Source organism: Aquarana catesbeiana, linkage group LG03 (genome assembly GCF_042186555.1).
Source record: "Aquarana catesbeiana isolate 2022-GZ linkage group LG03, ASM4218655v1, whole genome shotgun sequence".
In the NCBI taxonomy this organism is placed as follows: Eukaryota; Metazoa; Chordata; class Amphibia; order Anura; family Ranidae; genus Aquarana; species Aquarana catesbeiana.
The window spans coordinates 148,890,486-148,908,524 of NC_133326.1; the positions used below are offsets into that span (position 1 = coordinate 148,890,486).

The 18,039-nt window shown below is 38.1% G+C and overlaps 1 protein-coding gene across 2 annotated transcripts in view; it reads right to left on the reverse strand.

Annotated features, from left to right (window-relative positions):
* Positions 1–18,039, reverse strand: part of PLXNA4 (plexin A4) — a 1,066,226-nt gene that overhangs the window by 16,003 nt on the left and 1,032,184 nt on the right. For both annotated transcript variants that reach the window (XM_073619416.1, XM_073619417.1), the window contains one exon: positions 16,164–16,376. In XM_073619416.1, coding sequence (XP_073475517.1) covers positions 16,164–16,376 — 213 coding nt within the window. The remainder of the gene's footprint in view (positions 1–16,163; positions 16,377–18,039) is intronic.

Consider the following 18,039-nt stretch of genomic DNA (forward strand, 5'->3'; position numbering starts at 1 on the left):
CTGTTTCTGAAGCATTACTGGGTTATGAGAAAATTATATTGTGATCTTATATGAAACAGTTGTATCTAAATTACTGCAGAATATGTTGATATTATAAGTGAACAAAATATGTATAAAGCTGTTGGGGTGATAGGTTCATATATGGCAGAACTAATGCCCTGTACACACGACCGGTTTTGCCGTCAGAATAAACTCCGAAGGTTTCTCCGACGGAACTCCGACAGAATTCCATTCAAGCGGTCTTGCCTACACACGGTCAAACCTAAGTCCGATCAAAGTCCGACCATCAAGAACACGGTGATGTACAACACTTACGACGGGACTAGAAAAAGGAAGTTCAATAGCCTGTAGCCAATAGCTTCCGTCTCGTACTTGCTTCAGAGCATGCGTCGTTTTTGGTCCGTCGGAACAGCATACAGATGAGTGGTTTTCCCGATAAGAATTGGTTCCGTCAGAAATATTTAGAACATGTTCTCTTTCTACGTCCGTCAGAATTTTTGAAAAAAAAGTCAGATGAGGCAAACACACGATCGGAATATACGATGAAAAGCTTCCGTTTTTCTGTTGGACATTCCGCTTGTGTGTACGCGGTATAAGTGTATGTACTGCACTGATCCCTGTTCAGAGTTTAATAAAAGCTTGGTTTTCAACCTTTTTTAGTTACCCAAGTACTTTGTTTTACTCACACTCAATACTATTATTCCAAGGAACAGAAGGTTCTTGTTAAAGATTTCCTTCTCTTACCCTAATAGCAGTGGTTTAGATGTGATGACCCCTTAACAAAGGATAATAATGACATTGGGTGGTTCAATATTCCTTAAAGATTGCTTAAGAAGTATGTACTGTATGTTTCTACAAAATTAAAGTTTAACAGTACTTTAAATAAACATCATGCATTAGTACTTCTCTCTGCAGCTTATCCAAAATGCCAAAATGATGGATTGCTTTTTCTGAAGCTAAAATCTGCTTCAAGAAATATGGCTTGGCTTTGTGTTTGCATACACCTTTGGAGTAAAGAAACTGTTCTTAGCCACCACTAGAGGGTTCTGTTTGGAAATGAGAAACCTGTCCTGCATTGAGCTAACTAAATAACCCCTCTGCCAGAAGCAACTTTTTAAAACATAGCAGGAAGTGCTCAGTGTCAAGAGTTAGTAGGCAGTGTTGCTAGAAAAAGTATTCTCTTCATAAAAAGACTATATATCATCTTGGCTGTTTTGTCACAGATCCCTAGGACAAGTGAATATGTATTAGATTGAAGTATGAACTTTGAATGAATGCAACAGTTGTACTCTAACAATGGCAGTCACATAGCATTTTTTGGCCCTTATGAAAATGGAAGGAGATGGTCAAGTATTTAGTTTCCCATGCCTGTGTAACTCATGAACATTGTGCTTAACACAACATTATGACATACTGTAGTCACATAGTCACATAGTCTCAGGATGCCAAACAAATCAACTATTAAAAAAATAAACATGGCTGAAGCAAATTTGTTGCAAACTCAAGAATATTCAAATTTCATTGTAGTACATTCCCTGTAGATTGTCAGACTCATCAAGGAATGTTGTATTCTCCATGTCCTTCATCCCTGGTGTAATTCCAGTGTGAGCGGACGTTGCATGAAGAAGGCAATCAGTCATTGCCATTCGCATCTGTGCTTTGCTGTCAACTAGTTAATTAGACTCAATCATTTACATATTTAATTTCTTCATTCTGACATTCTGTGCACCAAAGCAGTCTGCAACATGATACATGATTTTATAATTAGAAGTAAATTCTGATATACTAAAATAGCTGACAGGTGTCCTGTAGACACCTATTAAGCATAAAAACTGAGTTTAAGCATCTGCCAAGTTAAGGGAAAATACTGTAAGGAAAAAACTGGACACTGAGATCTTACATAATTTACCCACTTAAGGACTGAGCCTCTTTCTGAGATTTGGTTTACAAGTTAAAAACGTTTTTTTTATGCTAGAAAATTACTTAGAGCCCCCATACATTATATATATATTTTTTTCTAACACCCTAGAGAATAAAATGGCGGTCATTGCAATACTTTTTGTCACACCGTATTTGCGCAGCGGTCTTACGAGCGCACTTTTTTTTGAAAAAATTCACTTTTTTAAATTAAAAAATAAGACAGTAAAGTTACCCCAATTTTTTTATATTGTGATAGATGATGTTACACCAAGTAAATTGAAATCCAAAATGTCACGCTTCAAAGTAGTGCCCACTTGTGGAATGGCGACACACTTTTACCCTTAAAAATCTCCATAGGCGATGTTTAAAAAATTCTACAGGTTGCATGTTTTGAGTTACAGAGGAGGTCTAGAATTATTGCACTTGCTCTAACGATTGCAGCGATACCTCACACGTGTGGCTTGAACACCATTTTCATGCGATTGCCTCCGCCGCTGCCGGCAGCTCCGGTAAGCACTGGAGAGCGGCGGGAGGGGACCCTCTCCTGCCACCGATAAAAGTGATCTTGCGGCGAATCCGCCACAGAGATCACTTTTATCTTGAAGCAGACCGCCCACTGAAGAAGAAGATGCCAGGGTTATGGCAGCTAGCTGCTGCAATAACAACAAAAATCCTCTTCAAAGTAGTGACGTAAAAGGATGGCGGGCGGTCCGTAAGTGGTTAAACAGTGGTCTGACTAAATACACAGCTGCCTTTTAATGATGGAAGTTGACATTTTTTCTTAAAGTGTAATACCGTGTACACATGAGCAGACATTTCGTCAGCAAAGGTCCAACGGAACAAATCCGCTGGACAATTCGATCGTGTGTGGGCGTCATCGGACCTTTGCTGTCGAAAAAACTGTCGGACTTTAGATTTAGAACATGTTTCATATCTTTCCGATGGACTCGAGTCCGGTCGAAAAATACATTCATCTGTATGGTAGTCCGACGGACAAAAAACGACGCAACGGCAGCTATTGGCTAATGCTATGAACTTCCTCATTCTAGTCCTTTCGTACGTCATCACGTTCAAACCAACAGACTTTAGCCCGTTCGTGTGTGGGCAAGTCCGGTCGTTCGAAAGTCGTAGTAACTCCGTCGAAAGTCCGTCAGAAAGACCGTCAGACTTTTGATGCCGAAAAGTCCTCTCATGTGTACGTGGCATAAGTTCAACTTTTACAGAAAAACCTTTATTGTGCATTTACACAGGACCGCCTCCTCGCCCCCCAGTCTCACTGACCTGCATGGCGGTGATCACCCGTTCTGAGCTCTGGTATAGCCGCCTCATGCCTCCGGCACTTAGAAATCCTCTCAGCTTTCTCTCTTCTTCTTCCCCGCTGACAGGATGGGCTACGTGGGTTCTGATTGGTTGGTGCTGCCCATGTGACGGCGCTGGCCAATTAGAATGCTCCTAAACGTCCCTCCTAATGAGGTGCTTTTAGGAAATTAAGCTCCAGGGATTTCTAAGCCCCAGATTTGTGAGGCAGCTATACTGGGGCTCAGAATGGGAGATCACTGCCATGCAGGTCAGTGGGACTGGGGCAGCGAGGAGGGGGTCCTGTGTAAGTTCATCTTACAGATTTTTCTGTAAAGGTAAACTTACTCTTTAAGTTAATATTCATCTTTAGTTGCCAAGAATCTGGTAAGATCAGTTGGGTTTAAAAACCTTATGTCACAGTGATATCACTTGGTTCTTCTGAAATGGCAGAATGCATCCTTTGAAATATGCCACTAAGAAAAAAATGGCTGCTCGCAGTTTAAAGGGTGACTTACACCTAATAGACTTTACAGATGGGAAAAAAAAAACATATTCAGTACACCTCTGCAATATATTTACATTTACCACATTTTATGCCTTTCCTGCAATGATGCAAGTACAAAAAATACCTGTTGATCTGCAAAAACCCAGCATGCTTCTAAATTCCTTTTTACCTGAAATACAGTGCCTCTGCTGCACCACAATTCCAAGCAGAGTTATCAGCTCTACCCAGTTCTTCCCTGCTGGACTACAGAATATCTCCCCATCTCCTCATCTCTCTCCCTTTTCCATCTGCATAACTCCTCCTTGTTTCTTCTGCCTGGACTCCCTCCCCTCCAGCACACACTGCCCTCTATTTGTCCCTCTGTTCTGCTATCACACACTCTGAAGTGGCTCCCGGATGCTTTATTCTCACACAAGCAGGTAAATAGGGGAAGTGGATATGAGGAGGGGGGGTAGTCCAACAGGTAAGAACTGGGCAGGGCTGGCAACACTGCTTGAGATTTCAGTGCAGTAGAGGTGCTATGTTGTCAGTCCAAACAGAAAGTTAAAAGCACACTGGTTACCTGGAAAACCAGGGGTAACACATACTGAAAAGTGCATACAGTATATTGCAGAGACCTACTGAATATTTTTTTCTTCCCCAGACATATACGTTAAGTCTTTAAGTTTAAGTGGTTGTAAAGGCAGAATGTTTTTTTGTACCATACTGCATTCTATGTAGTAAGGTTAAAACTTCTGCATGCAGCTTGCTCCACTACCTCCCTAAAGCCCAATCTCAATTCAGCGATGTGCATGAGAGCCGAGGCTCTTTCAGCTCTCTCCCTTCTCATTAGCAGAGATACAGCAGTGGAAGCCATTGGCTCTTTCTACAGTCAAGCACAGCCATTGGCAAGGGAGTGGGGGGGTGGAGCCAAGCCTTGCTTTGTGTGTTTTATGGACACTCACACTAGTGCCCCCATTGCAAAAGGCTTCTTGTGGGGGCACTCGGTGAGGAGCCAAAAGCGCTGGGAGGGCACCCGAAAATAGGAGAATTGGGGCTGCTATGTGCAAAACTATTGCACAGAGCAGGTAGTCATGACATGTTTGTTATTTTAATTAAAAAAATATAACCCTTGCAATCAGTTTTAGGACCAGAAGTGTGTCAGGATTTCATATGAGCTAAATCAAAATTGTGAAAATTTGGACAGCAGCCCTGTTATTCTTTTCACTGTGCCTGGGTGCTGTATATCTAAGAAACTCGGCACATATAAATGTGATTGTAAACTTTTTGAATGGCTTTATAAGAAATAAATATGTGGAATTTTGCGCAATGATTTCTGTTTGTTTTTACATGAGCACCTGCGAACCATAATAAGTGGAGACATATGAAAGAGCACTGCTGTATCTGTTGGATATATCGCTGACCATCCGTTTAAAGAATCAAAGAGATTAAGGCATAACACAGGCTTATTTATTACCGTTTTCTGGTGAGTGCATATTGTGGAAGGTGGTGGTGAATCACGAATCACGAGTGTTTTGGAATGCACATATACTGTATACTCACGTCCGGCACGGTGGATTAATATATGAAGAATTGATATTAGAACTTTTATATACTAATATACTTTGTATGCACAACTGATTATTGTTGGGGTGGTCACTTTGACTATATTGTTGGATTTTATACACTTATAATTGGAGTTTAAATTAAAGGGTTAGCGCAGTTTTCTACCTTTATATTTTTCAAAGAGTCTAATGATCAGTTCTATAAATTCTTATGCATTTCACATGTCGTTTCTTATCATACAATGTAAAATACTGGAGACCAGTACTTTTCACAAACACTAGTCAGAAGGTTCATTTGTATTCCAGTAAATACATACTCATTCATCAATTCATTATGGAATTAACATCCTGTGCTTTGATTTTTTGATAGCTAGTACAGGTAGAGACAGAGGTAAAAAAAAAAAAATAGAATTTTCTCTTTTTTAATCAAAAACTTAATTAACACCTATTGTGATTTTTTTTTATTCAATAAAGATAAAGAGTCAAGTATGCTACATGGGTTTATGCTAATAGTTCCCTTACTTGTTTATCAGGAACCTTTCAGCCAGAATCCAAAGACCAATTCATAGCAATGTACAGATGCGCTGAAGCAAAATGACATTGCACCTGCTGCTGTGTGTCAACATGATATGTTCAACACTGCACAAATGCTGTCTGCATTAACAATATATTAGGCACGGGGGAAAAGGTGGATTGGTTATCATGCTACCTTACACATTTTATCAGCCCAGCGCTTTGCACATATGTGCAAAATGAGTATATTTACAAGAAGCCTCCCTAGGTAGCTTATTTATATTTCAGAGATACTCTAACCTTCTCTGGAACCCCTGTAGAAGAGGAACTAACTGTGTTAGCATAGCAGGAATATTTCTATTCCCATATTCTAGTTTAAAAATACAAAGAAGACTTTATTTATTGCTGTTGGAATACAGACAATTCTTTTAGACCCTTTTATAAATGAAACATCTCTTCCATTAACTTTGCATTATTTTCTTTTATTAGTACTTGTCTTTTTTGCTGAAAGTGCCTTCATTTATATATTTAAATAGAACAACAGTGAATCAAATGTAACCTCTACAAAAAGTATTGACATTGACATTACAAAATACCTACAAGTTTAAACTATAAGATCAACCCTCACCTTGGATAGTTCCACTAAATTTGAATATATTTGTGCTCAGGGCCCTTATCAGCTCCATTTAATTTCCTCCATTTATGAAATACTTCATCAAGCATCCCCTCTTACTAATGACCTGCACACCTATATGTGAAAATGGTCTCATATCCTCCAGAGGCCTATTCTTCTTCTCTGTTGGGAAGATTTGCTCTTCCGCTTATAAAACATCCCGATGTGGGTGCAGAGAGAAACTGCTATTAAACTTTTAATGTTTTCGTACAGAACACCTGAAGTTATACATTGCCATGACCCCTAATTTTTTGCAATTGTGTTGGCCTTGAAGCTTTAATATACAGTGGGGAAAATAATAATTTGACCCCCTGCAGATTTTGTAAGCTTGCCCAATTACAAAGAAATGAGGGTCTATAATTTTTATCATAGGTGTATTTTAAATGATAAAGACAGAAAATCAACCAAAAATCCAGAAAAAAAACACATAAAACAATGCTATAAATTAAGTTGCAATTCAATGAGTAAAATAAGTATTTGATCCTCAAGAAAAACATGAATTAGTGGAGAAACCCTTGTTGGCAAGCACAGAGGTAGGACGTTTCCTGTAGTTGGTGACCAGGTTTACACACATCTCAGGAGGGATTTTGGTCCACTCTTCTCTACAGATCTCTAAATCCTTACAGTTTTTTGGCTGTCACTTAGCAATTTGAAGTTTCAGTTCCCTCCATAAATTTTCTATAGGATTAAGGTCTGGAGACTGACTAGGCCACTCTATGATCTCAATGTGTTTCTTCTTGAGCCACTCCTTTGTTGCCTTGTTGGTATATTTTGGGTCATTGCTGGAAGACACATCCATAACCTATCTTCAGTGTTCTGGCTGAGGGAAGAAGGTTCTCATCCAAGATTTTACAATACATGGCCCCGTTCAATGGCCCCTCAATGTGGCAAAGTCAGCCTGTATCTTTAGCAGAGAAACAGCCCCAAAGCATTATGTTTCCACCTCCATGCTTCACTGTAGGGATGGTGTTGTTAGGGTCATAGTCAACATTTTTCTTCTTCCCTCAGCCAGAACATCAAAGAAGATGGTTCATGGGTGGGTCTTTCAGCATGACAATGACCCAAAACATACCATCAAGGCAACAAAAGAGTGGCTCAAGAAGAAGCATATTAAGGTCATGGAGTGGCCTAGCCAGTCTCAAGACCTTAAAGTGGTTGTAAACCCTTACAGACCACTTTTTGCTACAGGCAAGCCTATAATAAGGCTTACCTGTAGCTACCCAGGATATCTCCTAAACCTGCACGGTTTAGGAGATATCCCCTGTGTTTGCATGTGCTCATGTCATCGGCACATGCGCACTGACACAAACTGAAGCAACGGCACGTGAGTATGCCGTTACTGCGTGCATGCACGGGACTGATGCCATTGCGGCTCCGGCAAATCACAGCGCCGGAGCCGCGAAAGTAACACCGTGGAGAGATGTGGCCGGCCAGTGCTGTGTACGGGCTCTGCAGCGAGGGCTTTGATCTCAGGTGAGTATTACACATACTAGCTCATTATGCCTTTGTCTTGCAGGTGTTAGTTTTTTTTCCAAAGTTGGTTTACAACCATTTTAATCCTATAGAAATTTATGGAGGGAGATGAAACTTCGAGTTGCCAAGCAAGATGTGTGCAAACCTGGTCACTAACTACAAGAAAAGTCTTACCTCTGTGCGTGCCAACAAGGGTTTTTCCAACAAGTACTAAGTCATATTTTACTTGGGTATCAAATACTTATTTTACTCACTGAACTGCAACTCAATTTATAACATTTGTATCATGTGTTTTTTTCTGGACTTTGGTTGATATTCTATCTCTAAATTATAGACCCTTCATTTCTTTGTAAGTGGGCAAACTTACAAAATCTGCTGGGGATCAGATAAGTATTTTCCCCACTGTAGGTTCTCATTTCCATATTTTCTGGCAGTGTTCACTAATACAACCCTTTTGGGCTACTGTAATGCCCCTGCTTCAAAGTCTATCTATTGTGCCCTTCCCGTTAGACCCAGACCACTATCTGTTGGGTCTTCCTTTCCCAGGCCTTTTACTTATCCACATTTCTAAAGAAAATGTGGATAGACACTTCCAGATTAAGTGACTTTTATCTCATATTTATGGCACCTTGTGTCAACAAGCTACTGTTCACTTCAAGTGGATTTTTTATTCATATACAAGTCTATAGAAGTGCAAAACCTGCTTGAAGTAGGTCAAATGAAGGTCAGAAGGATATCAACTGCAAGTCAAATGCACAAATCAATGAACTCTTAATGATCTGAAATGCAACTCAAACTGATGTCAAACTGATGCCATCAACACAAGGCCAAAGCCCATTGACACAGTCCCTTAGACTGCTGTGACTGATCATCAGAGGTACAGGGAGGTACTGTATAGATGTGTTTTATATGCAAGCAGTAGGGATTATCACTTTTTTTCATTCAATTCCATGTACCACCATAGTGTTGTAATAGAAATTCCTAATACACATGCAAATGTTCATCTTGTAAAGGCGTATCTGATGGTTAAGACTTAAGGGGGAGGCTGAATATATGGACACAAAGGGCAGCCAATTCCTGGCTGTCTGACTGTACAAGAACAATAAGATTGTTATTAAATGGCAGTATATATAAAAAAAAAATAATAATTACCCACCATTTCTTTTCAGTTCACTATCACCCAGCATGTTTACTTACTACTATAATTTAAGGACAACCTGCCATCCGAGAATGTGGAGGCAACCATTACTACTTCTGAGGTTACTAGATGCCTTTTACAATGCCACTGACTTGAAACGAGTATATAAGTAAGGACCTCTGGCTTTTCCCTGACTTTTTGATCTGCATAATTGTTTTTGGTAAGTGACTCAAGTATTACATTATTGGCAGCCCTTGCATTTTTCTCAAGGTGAATTTACTTAAATTGCTTATGTTGAACTAGAAAGAGATCAAAAACAGCAAAAAAGCTAACTATATTTAACCAAAAAAACTACTCTTTGCTAATGCAGAGAAGCAATTTAAAAAAAAAAAACTTATCAATTTGTGGTGATAAACACATGTCTATTCTCTCCTTGATAAATTCCATAAAGGGGGGGCAGGAGGCAGAGCCTAGCAGAGCAGACATGCATTGTTAGAGCTCCACACCGCTGAGGAGAGAAGAGAAGGACAAAGCGGAGCCTGCAGGCTCAAAAGGTATCCATTTGAACCTTTTGGCCCAGGGAACAAACTGTGAAAGTTTGGGCAGGAAATATGGTACTGGGAGGAAACCGTGGCAGAAATAAAAATCACCTCACAAAGAACTCACAGGCACTCACTGCAGCTGAAGCAGCTCCAGTCACCTCACAAGATACAGCATCAGGGCGCTCTCACAGACAGAAAATGTCACAGCAAGACTCTCCATTTGAGTCAGATACAGAACAAATCCTCTCACAAACTTCTCCACAAGCCTCCTCAGCATCCCCAGTAATATTATTACAATTTGAAAAGATGCTTCATAAGGCTTTAAAACAAATCTCAGACCAAATAACAAAAAGCCTAACCAAAGAAATAAGAGAGCTGGGAAACCGCACCGCAGCCTTAGAAATAAAAATGGATGAAATTGAAATTACAACCCAAGAAAATATAACAGAATTGGAACAATTAAAAAAAGAGAATTTAATACTTCAAACTAAGCTTGAAGATTACGAAAATAGAGCCAGACGTTCAAACTTGCGCATAAGGGGAATACCTGAAACTGTGACAGACCTGCAATCTACTATTACTGCTCTATTACAAGAACTAAAGCCAGATATCCCTATTGAACGTTTAGAACTGGACAGAGTACACAGAGCCCTCACAGCCAAAAAGAAAGATGGACCCCCACGTGATATAATCACAAAATTTCATTATTACAGAACGAAAGAACAAATACTAATTGCTGCAAGAGAAAAAAAGGAACTTAATTTTCAAGGACACAATTATCAAATTTTTGCTGACCTATCCCAACTTACTATTACTAAAAGACGATCCATGAAACCCCAACTAATGGAACTGCAACGCCACAACATTATGTATCAATGGGGCTTCCCCTTTTCAGTCAGATTTAACTACCAAGGTACAATTTACAGAAGCAGATCAGCAGATGAACTACAACAAACCCTTTTAAAAATAAATCTGACAGAACCCACAAGCAGCAACACTCCCACACGCAGAAGAATGGCGTCATCTTCACCTTCAGGCAGCACCCAGAAAATTTCAGAACAAAATGGGAATCATCATTCTCACAAAAGAGGCCGTTATGCCACATCATCCATTGACCAAGAAGATTCAATGGACTGACATCCTAATTCCTGATATCTCTTCATTTATTATACTAAGAGATGGTTCTCTATAAAAAACCTGTATTTATAACTGAATGTAACTGCATTCTGATAGTCACACACTGTGTGGGATCATGTTACATTCCAGTTATATTTCTTATTACTTCTGATTCATATAGCCTTAGAATATATAAGTGAAATAAGGAAATTCTTGTTCAGTTATATATTATCAGGTAATAACAATAGATTTATTACTTTTTAGGACAAATATGTTCAATAATCCAGAAGTAATGGAAGCTTTTTCTTTCTTTTCTTAAAACAAATATATTATTACCTAACTAGTTCCTAGAATTATGTTTTTGTTTATTCTAATCTGAAGCAATACAACCTCAATTTTATGAGTTAACATATCTAAACAGTTACATATGAATAAAATATGTAATTGTTTACTCTAAAAGGGTTAAAATCCCAAAATAATTCAAACTATCTTCATCAATACCAAAGTTATTAACAGTACCTTTCTAACTGAATTATTTAGCCCAGGGCAAGACTAACCATATACAACCACCCTGGAATAAATAATTTCAACAAAAACTATATTCTGCACTCCAATTAATGAAACATCATTTTGATGTCTTTTGACATAGCACTTCTATCCTGTAAGCGGAAGATCCGTGTACCCCCATTAGCCCTCCTCATTCTCCCAACCATATTATGTGGGAGTGTGACGAAGGCACTTATTCCCCTGAGAGAGATATTTATTCTCTTTCATGGGTAAATTGTGATTACTTGCAAAAAATAATTTATACAATGTATCATCTAATCTCATATGTTTTTTGTTTACTCTTTACTCCAGAATTCACTGGTTTCTTTTCTATCTATTCATCTCTTCAGTCCACACAGGTTGATCTGCGCAGTCAGCTCTGCATAACAAAAAGTAAGTCAAAACTATTTGATCTGTTGCCATGGCACCACTGAATATACTTTCCCTGAATGTTCAGGGAATAAATGTCCCTCAAAAAAGGACCAAAGCCTTCCGTACTTTCCATAACAAAAAGGCTCACATAGTATGCCTCCAAGAAACACACTTCACCAAAGATTCTACTCCAAAATATATTTCTCCTTTTTATCAACAAATTTACACGGCTTTTGCCTGTACCAAGCAAAGGGGAACTCTAATTGCATTTCACCGTTCCACACCATTCACCTTATCATCAGAAATTAAAGACCCAGAAGGTAGATACCTGATACTCATGGGTTATATAATGGATACAGCAATCACGGTGATTTCCTACTACGCTCCTAACAAACAACCTACACCATTCCTCTCACATATATTACAAGTGATTAATACACACAAAATAGGAACAGTTATAATGTGTGGGGATTCGAACCAGGTCCTCCTCCCATTTCTAGATAAATCACCTTTTACACCATCCAAAATAACCTCTAGATTACCTTTTTCTCAACTTCTTTCCAAATACAATCTGGTAGATTTGTGGAGAGAAAGTAACCCAATGAAAAAGAAATTCACTTATTTCTCGCACCCTCATCAAACCTTCACCAGAATAGATCATATTTTTCTAACAATAGGAATGATACCAGAAATGATTGCATCAGATATAATTCCGATTCCGTGGTCTGACCATAATGCAGTATACACTACTATAGCCTCAGCCATACCAAAAGCGCATGACCCAACGTGGTACTTACCGGACATAATGCTCAAACACCCACTACATCAGATGGCCATTGAACAAGCTTTAAAGGAATACATATCAATTAATAATACAACAGACATCTCCCCAATAACACTGTGGGAAGCTCATAAGCCTGTCTTGCGTGGTACAATACAAAGACAAATGGCACTATTTAAACGGGAACGCAAAAATCTAGCAAAAAAACTAGAACTCAATTTTAATGCAGCCTACATATCATTTCAAGATAATCCATCTCAGAGTACAACATCTCATCTGGAAAAATCTAGATTGGAATACGATCTATTTCTCACTGAGTCAGTTGATAAATCCCTCAAACGCTCCAAACACAATTTCTACATGAATACAAACAAACCAGGTACATATTTGGCTCGGGCATTAAATTCAACTAACAAATCTTTCAAACCAATAAGTTTGAAATTATCAAAAAATGTTTACACTTGTAATCCAGTTAAAATAGTCCATAAATTTCACTCACATCTCGCAACTTTATACAAGACAAACAATGAATTTAATCCTACAGAGGCTGAATCCTTCTTCTCAAAAATAACCTTACCTGAGTTATCTCAGAATCAAAAAAGCAGTTTGGATGAGCCTATAACTATAGATGAAGTTGCTAACGCCATAAAAGACCTAAAACTTAACAAAAGACCAGGCCCAGACGGCTACTCGGCTTTATACTATAAAACATTCTCAGAAATACTCTCTCCCATTCTCACTGAAACCTTTAACAAACTTCTAGATGGACATTCTTTTAGGCAAGAAACACTAATGGCAATTGTTTGTATGATCCCAAAACCCCTTTCTGATGATACTTCCTGTGTGAATTATCGGCCTATCTCTCTGTTAAACCTCGATATTAAATTATTAGCAAAAATAATAGCAAAACGCCTCAATAGCATTATAGGAAAATTAATACATAGAGATCAAGTAGGCTTCATGCCAAATAGACAGGCAGGCGATAATATACGCAGGGCAGTGTTATTGGCACATATTGCTAAAAAACGGAAAATCCCTTTATGTTTTCTATCTCTCGATATTAAGAGGGCATTTGACACAGTATCCTGGCAATATATGCAATATTCATTACAAAAATGGGGTTTTGGACCCCACTTTTTAACATGGATCAAAGCATTATATAATAAACCCGAAGCCTATATAAAATATGCTGGATACAAATCTGAAGCCTTTAATATCGAAAGAGGTACCCGACAGGGTTGCCCATTATCTCCCTTATTATTTGCCCTTATACTCGAACCCATGGCCCAATACATCAGAACAAACCAAACTATAACTGGCATTGAAGTAGGAGGTATTACACACAAATTATGTATATTTGCAGACGATATATTACTTTTTCTATCATCACCACAGGTCTCTGGTCCTAACTTAATACCAGCTCTTGGTGGATTTGCAGCCCTATCCGGCCTTATGATTAATCCTAAGAAATGCCTAGTGCTTAATATTTCACTCACAAACATGGAATTGATCCCGGCTAGGGCTGCACTCCCATTCACATGGGCAGAATAATCAATCCCATATCTTGGAATTCATTTAACAGCATCTCATTCTGACTTATTCTCAACCAATTATCCTCCTGTATTAAGACAGATCACAAATCTAATAAAACAATGGTCGCAACTTCCTTTATCCTGGATAGGGAAGATTAATGCAATCAAAATGACTATTCTACCCAAATTGCTTTATCTATTCAGAGTCCTCCCTATTCCAATTCCTTCCTATTTTTTGAGAATAGTACAAAAAAGAGCAACTTTGTTTATATGGGGCTCTTCTAAACCACGTATACCTATACACACACTACATCTTCCCAAAAATAAAGGAGGCCTGGGATACCCTAATTTTACTAACTACTACAGAGCAGCACATTTGGCCAGTCTGTCCAAATACCATGCAAAACAGGAAATCCCATTATGGGTATTTATAGAGGCTTCAGAAAATGACCCTCTATTAATATCAAACTTGTTATGGCTTGATCCTAAAGACCGCTTTAAAATTCATAATCCCATAACTAAACACTTCTTATCTCTCTGGGATAAACTAAAAACCAAATATCAGTTACAATCTCCACACAATCCTCTCCTTTCTTTTATCAGAAATCCGGCCTTTTATCCGGCATGGATCTACCCAAATTCTTTTAAAGCTTGGACAACATCAGGCATTCGGACACTAAATGACTTCATAGCATCTAAATCATTCCTTTCATTCCCATCACTTAGAGAAAAATATGATCTACCAAACTCTGAGATATTTAGATATCTCCAAATCAAAAATTTCTATACACCACTCCTAAAGGGGGATACACCATTATCCCAATTATCCATTTTTGAATCAATCTGTACAAAAGATCCATTTGCTAAAGGTACAATTTCATCACTTTATAATCAATTATATGGAGTAGCAAATCTTAATAGACCCTCTTACGTTCAGAGGTGGGAGGAGGACCTGGGACAAACTTTAGAAGACACGGACTGGTCTAACATATGGCTCACATCTAAGTCATCTTCACCCAACATCTTAGCACTGGAGACAAATTATAAAGTCCTAACTCGCTGGTACCTTGTACCCGCTAGAGTGGCAAAATATTCACCTAATACCTCAGCTCTTTGTTTTCGAGGATGCCCAGAAATAGGCACATATTTACACATATGGTGGACGTGCCCAGTAATCCAAACCTTCTGGAAGGAAGTCTTTGTGATTGCATCTAAAATATTTAAAAAAATAATACAACCAGATCCATATTTAACTAATCTAAAACCGGAATGGTTAACACTCTCTCAATTCAAACTTATGATCCAACTAATAACGGCTGCAAAACAAACAGTGGCCAAGGCATGGAAATCTCCTACATTGGTACTAGCAGAAACAATTCACAGAATGAATAATACAATGTCCCACGCTAAGATGGTAGCCATCGATCAAAATCAAATTCCAAAATTTGAAAAACTTTGGCATCCTTGGATAAAACAACAGTTCCTGTCAAACTTCAATGACTCTGTCCTGTTGCCATGGTAACAGATTAAATGACTTACAGAGACACCCATTCTAAGGCTTCAAAGAGAACTAAAAAGAATAATAAACTGACGTGCGGGACAACCTTGTGGACCATACCTCTACCTTTCAACCCTTTTTCTTCTTTCTCTTTCCTTTTCTCCACCTTACGATTAAAGCTCATTATCAGAATTTATTTGACCTATATACACTCTACTTGTAAACAATATGTATAGTAGGTATAAATAATTTAAATACCTACAAAAGTAACTAAGGAAATTATATATATCTTTAATTTAGGTTTACGTGAACCCAATGTTTAATATTTGAAATTTCATGATATTTACCTATATAAACCCTACTGTAAAACAATGAGCTTACTTTATAGATCCTTGTAAACTTACTTTATGTATCTTTATAACATTGTATACTCAATAAACTTCTTTTGACAAGGATAAATTCCATAAAAATATTGTGAAAAAGGGCAATAGAACTATAAGCATGAAATTGAATCTCTGTGGTATGTGCATTAGGGATCTTGGGATTACTATTTTAACACCAACAGAATGAAAATTGTGGCAATTTTGCCCTTTAACAAAAAATTGTCATAGTATGCTTTTATCATGTTAGTGTATATAGTAAATAAGCATGAAACACTTGTAAAATTCCTGAGACAAGATAAAGTTATTTAACCATGTTTTAAAAACGTACCTTTCTACCCAGTTTTTATAACTTGGGATGTCCTTGGCATAGAGAAGCTTGTTTGAAGGTGAATCTTTTCCTAAGCGGTGCTCTGAAGTTGAGCATGAGTCCATAAATGTCTGAGCCACCACAGAAAGACATGCATCTGTAATGCTGTTCTTGTGAATGTCAAAGACAAATTGAGGATTTTTGATGACATTCACCCAGAACCTCAACGGTAAGCTAGCAAGAAAAGTAAATATATGGTAAATATATTTAATATATATATATATATATATATAAATATATATAAAAATACTTAGAAAAAACAAACAAAACAAAAGACAATTACATAACTAAATACACAACTGGAATGAATACTGTATATTCGTTGTCGGTTGACGTCACAGAGACGGTCCATGTTCTGAAAAGATCCTGATCCACCCAGATGCCTAGACTAGAGAATGCAGTGACTGACAGACAATCACCAGCTCTCTGCAGCCTGAAGACCGAGAGCTGAGTGATCAGCAGTGTTTGATTGCTCAGTTCTTGGTTTTAGAGCCGGTAGGGGAAAGATGCTACATCAGACCGATGCTGCATTCACGTAGGTGAATATCGTTTTTTTTTTCTCTTAAACCCATACTTCTCTTTTAATAAAAAAAGAGCTTTTACAAATCATTTAAGACAGACAGCACAGCCAGGTCAACAACCCACGCCAGCCAGTTGATTGGAAAATTAAATACAAGCAGCAAACTGGTAAAGATCCAGTGTTCTCCCCTTCTTTCAGCATGTTCACCATGTTAAACTGAAAGCATTGTGAATGAAAATAGAGCCTTCCTGCCTTAGAATTCTGACTATGCTTCTTACAGTCTGTTGTACAGGGGAATATAGCAAGCTAAAACGTTAAACTGGGCTGAATGATGTTTTCATGCCAATGATATATCTGTCTGGATTTCAGTTTTAAAGTAAATTTATCAGCCTTTTTAACATTTAGCATTACTCAAACATTAAGTCCTGTCTAAAAGTAAGCACCACATGAAAAATTACCAGCTCCCTATCCAAACCTTTTTAATATTAAAAATTAAAATGGCTGGCAGATAGGGTCATAAAAAACAACGCTGTCAAAAGAACACTGTGACAATAGATGGCCACAGTTGAACCAAATAACTCAATTCAGAAGTTGAATTTATTCTTACTACATTTTGAATTATTCTCATTGTGTATTGTCTAATTCATTTAGCAGGTATACCCACTCTTTTCCAAATATAGCTCTGTAGTGCCTTTTAGTGTAACTACACAAATGGCCTTTGCTTGCCCCAATATCCTCATTTTAATGAAGGCCTGGAAATATAATATCAGATTTCACATTCAGTGAAAAAGCATGGCCCTCCTATCATATTGGACCCACCAAGTCATCCTAAACGATTGTGATTTAAGGGGAGGGGGGGCATGTAAATAGTGTAACAGTTAGTGGGTTAATGCTGGTGCTTACAATGAATATGATTAGAACAGGGCAATATGATATATGTGCTAATGTATGCCCTTAGATTTTATAAATATATTTCTTCTGCTTCTCTGCCATGCCATCTAACAAGATACATGACACTCTTCTGATGTTGGTCCTGCACTGGATATGTCAACAGGCTTTTGTGCACGATCAGAACTGCTTCTTTCCACCCACACAAGTCAACAGGAATGCAAAAGCACCTGTTGATTTACTCTGAATGATCTCAGAAGTTTCTCAAACTGATGTCAAATGCCACAGTAGTGCATCTGAAAAGGTGATGCATGTTCCCATGATTGCTAGGCTTAAAGAGCACCAAAGTCAGAAGCTATTAATTTAGTAAATATAAAAAACAAACACAACACAGGGCACCCTCATCTAGGTGTAGCAATTTATTAAAAA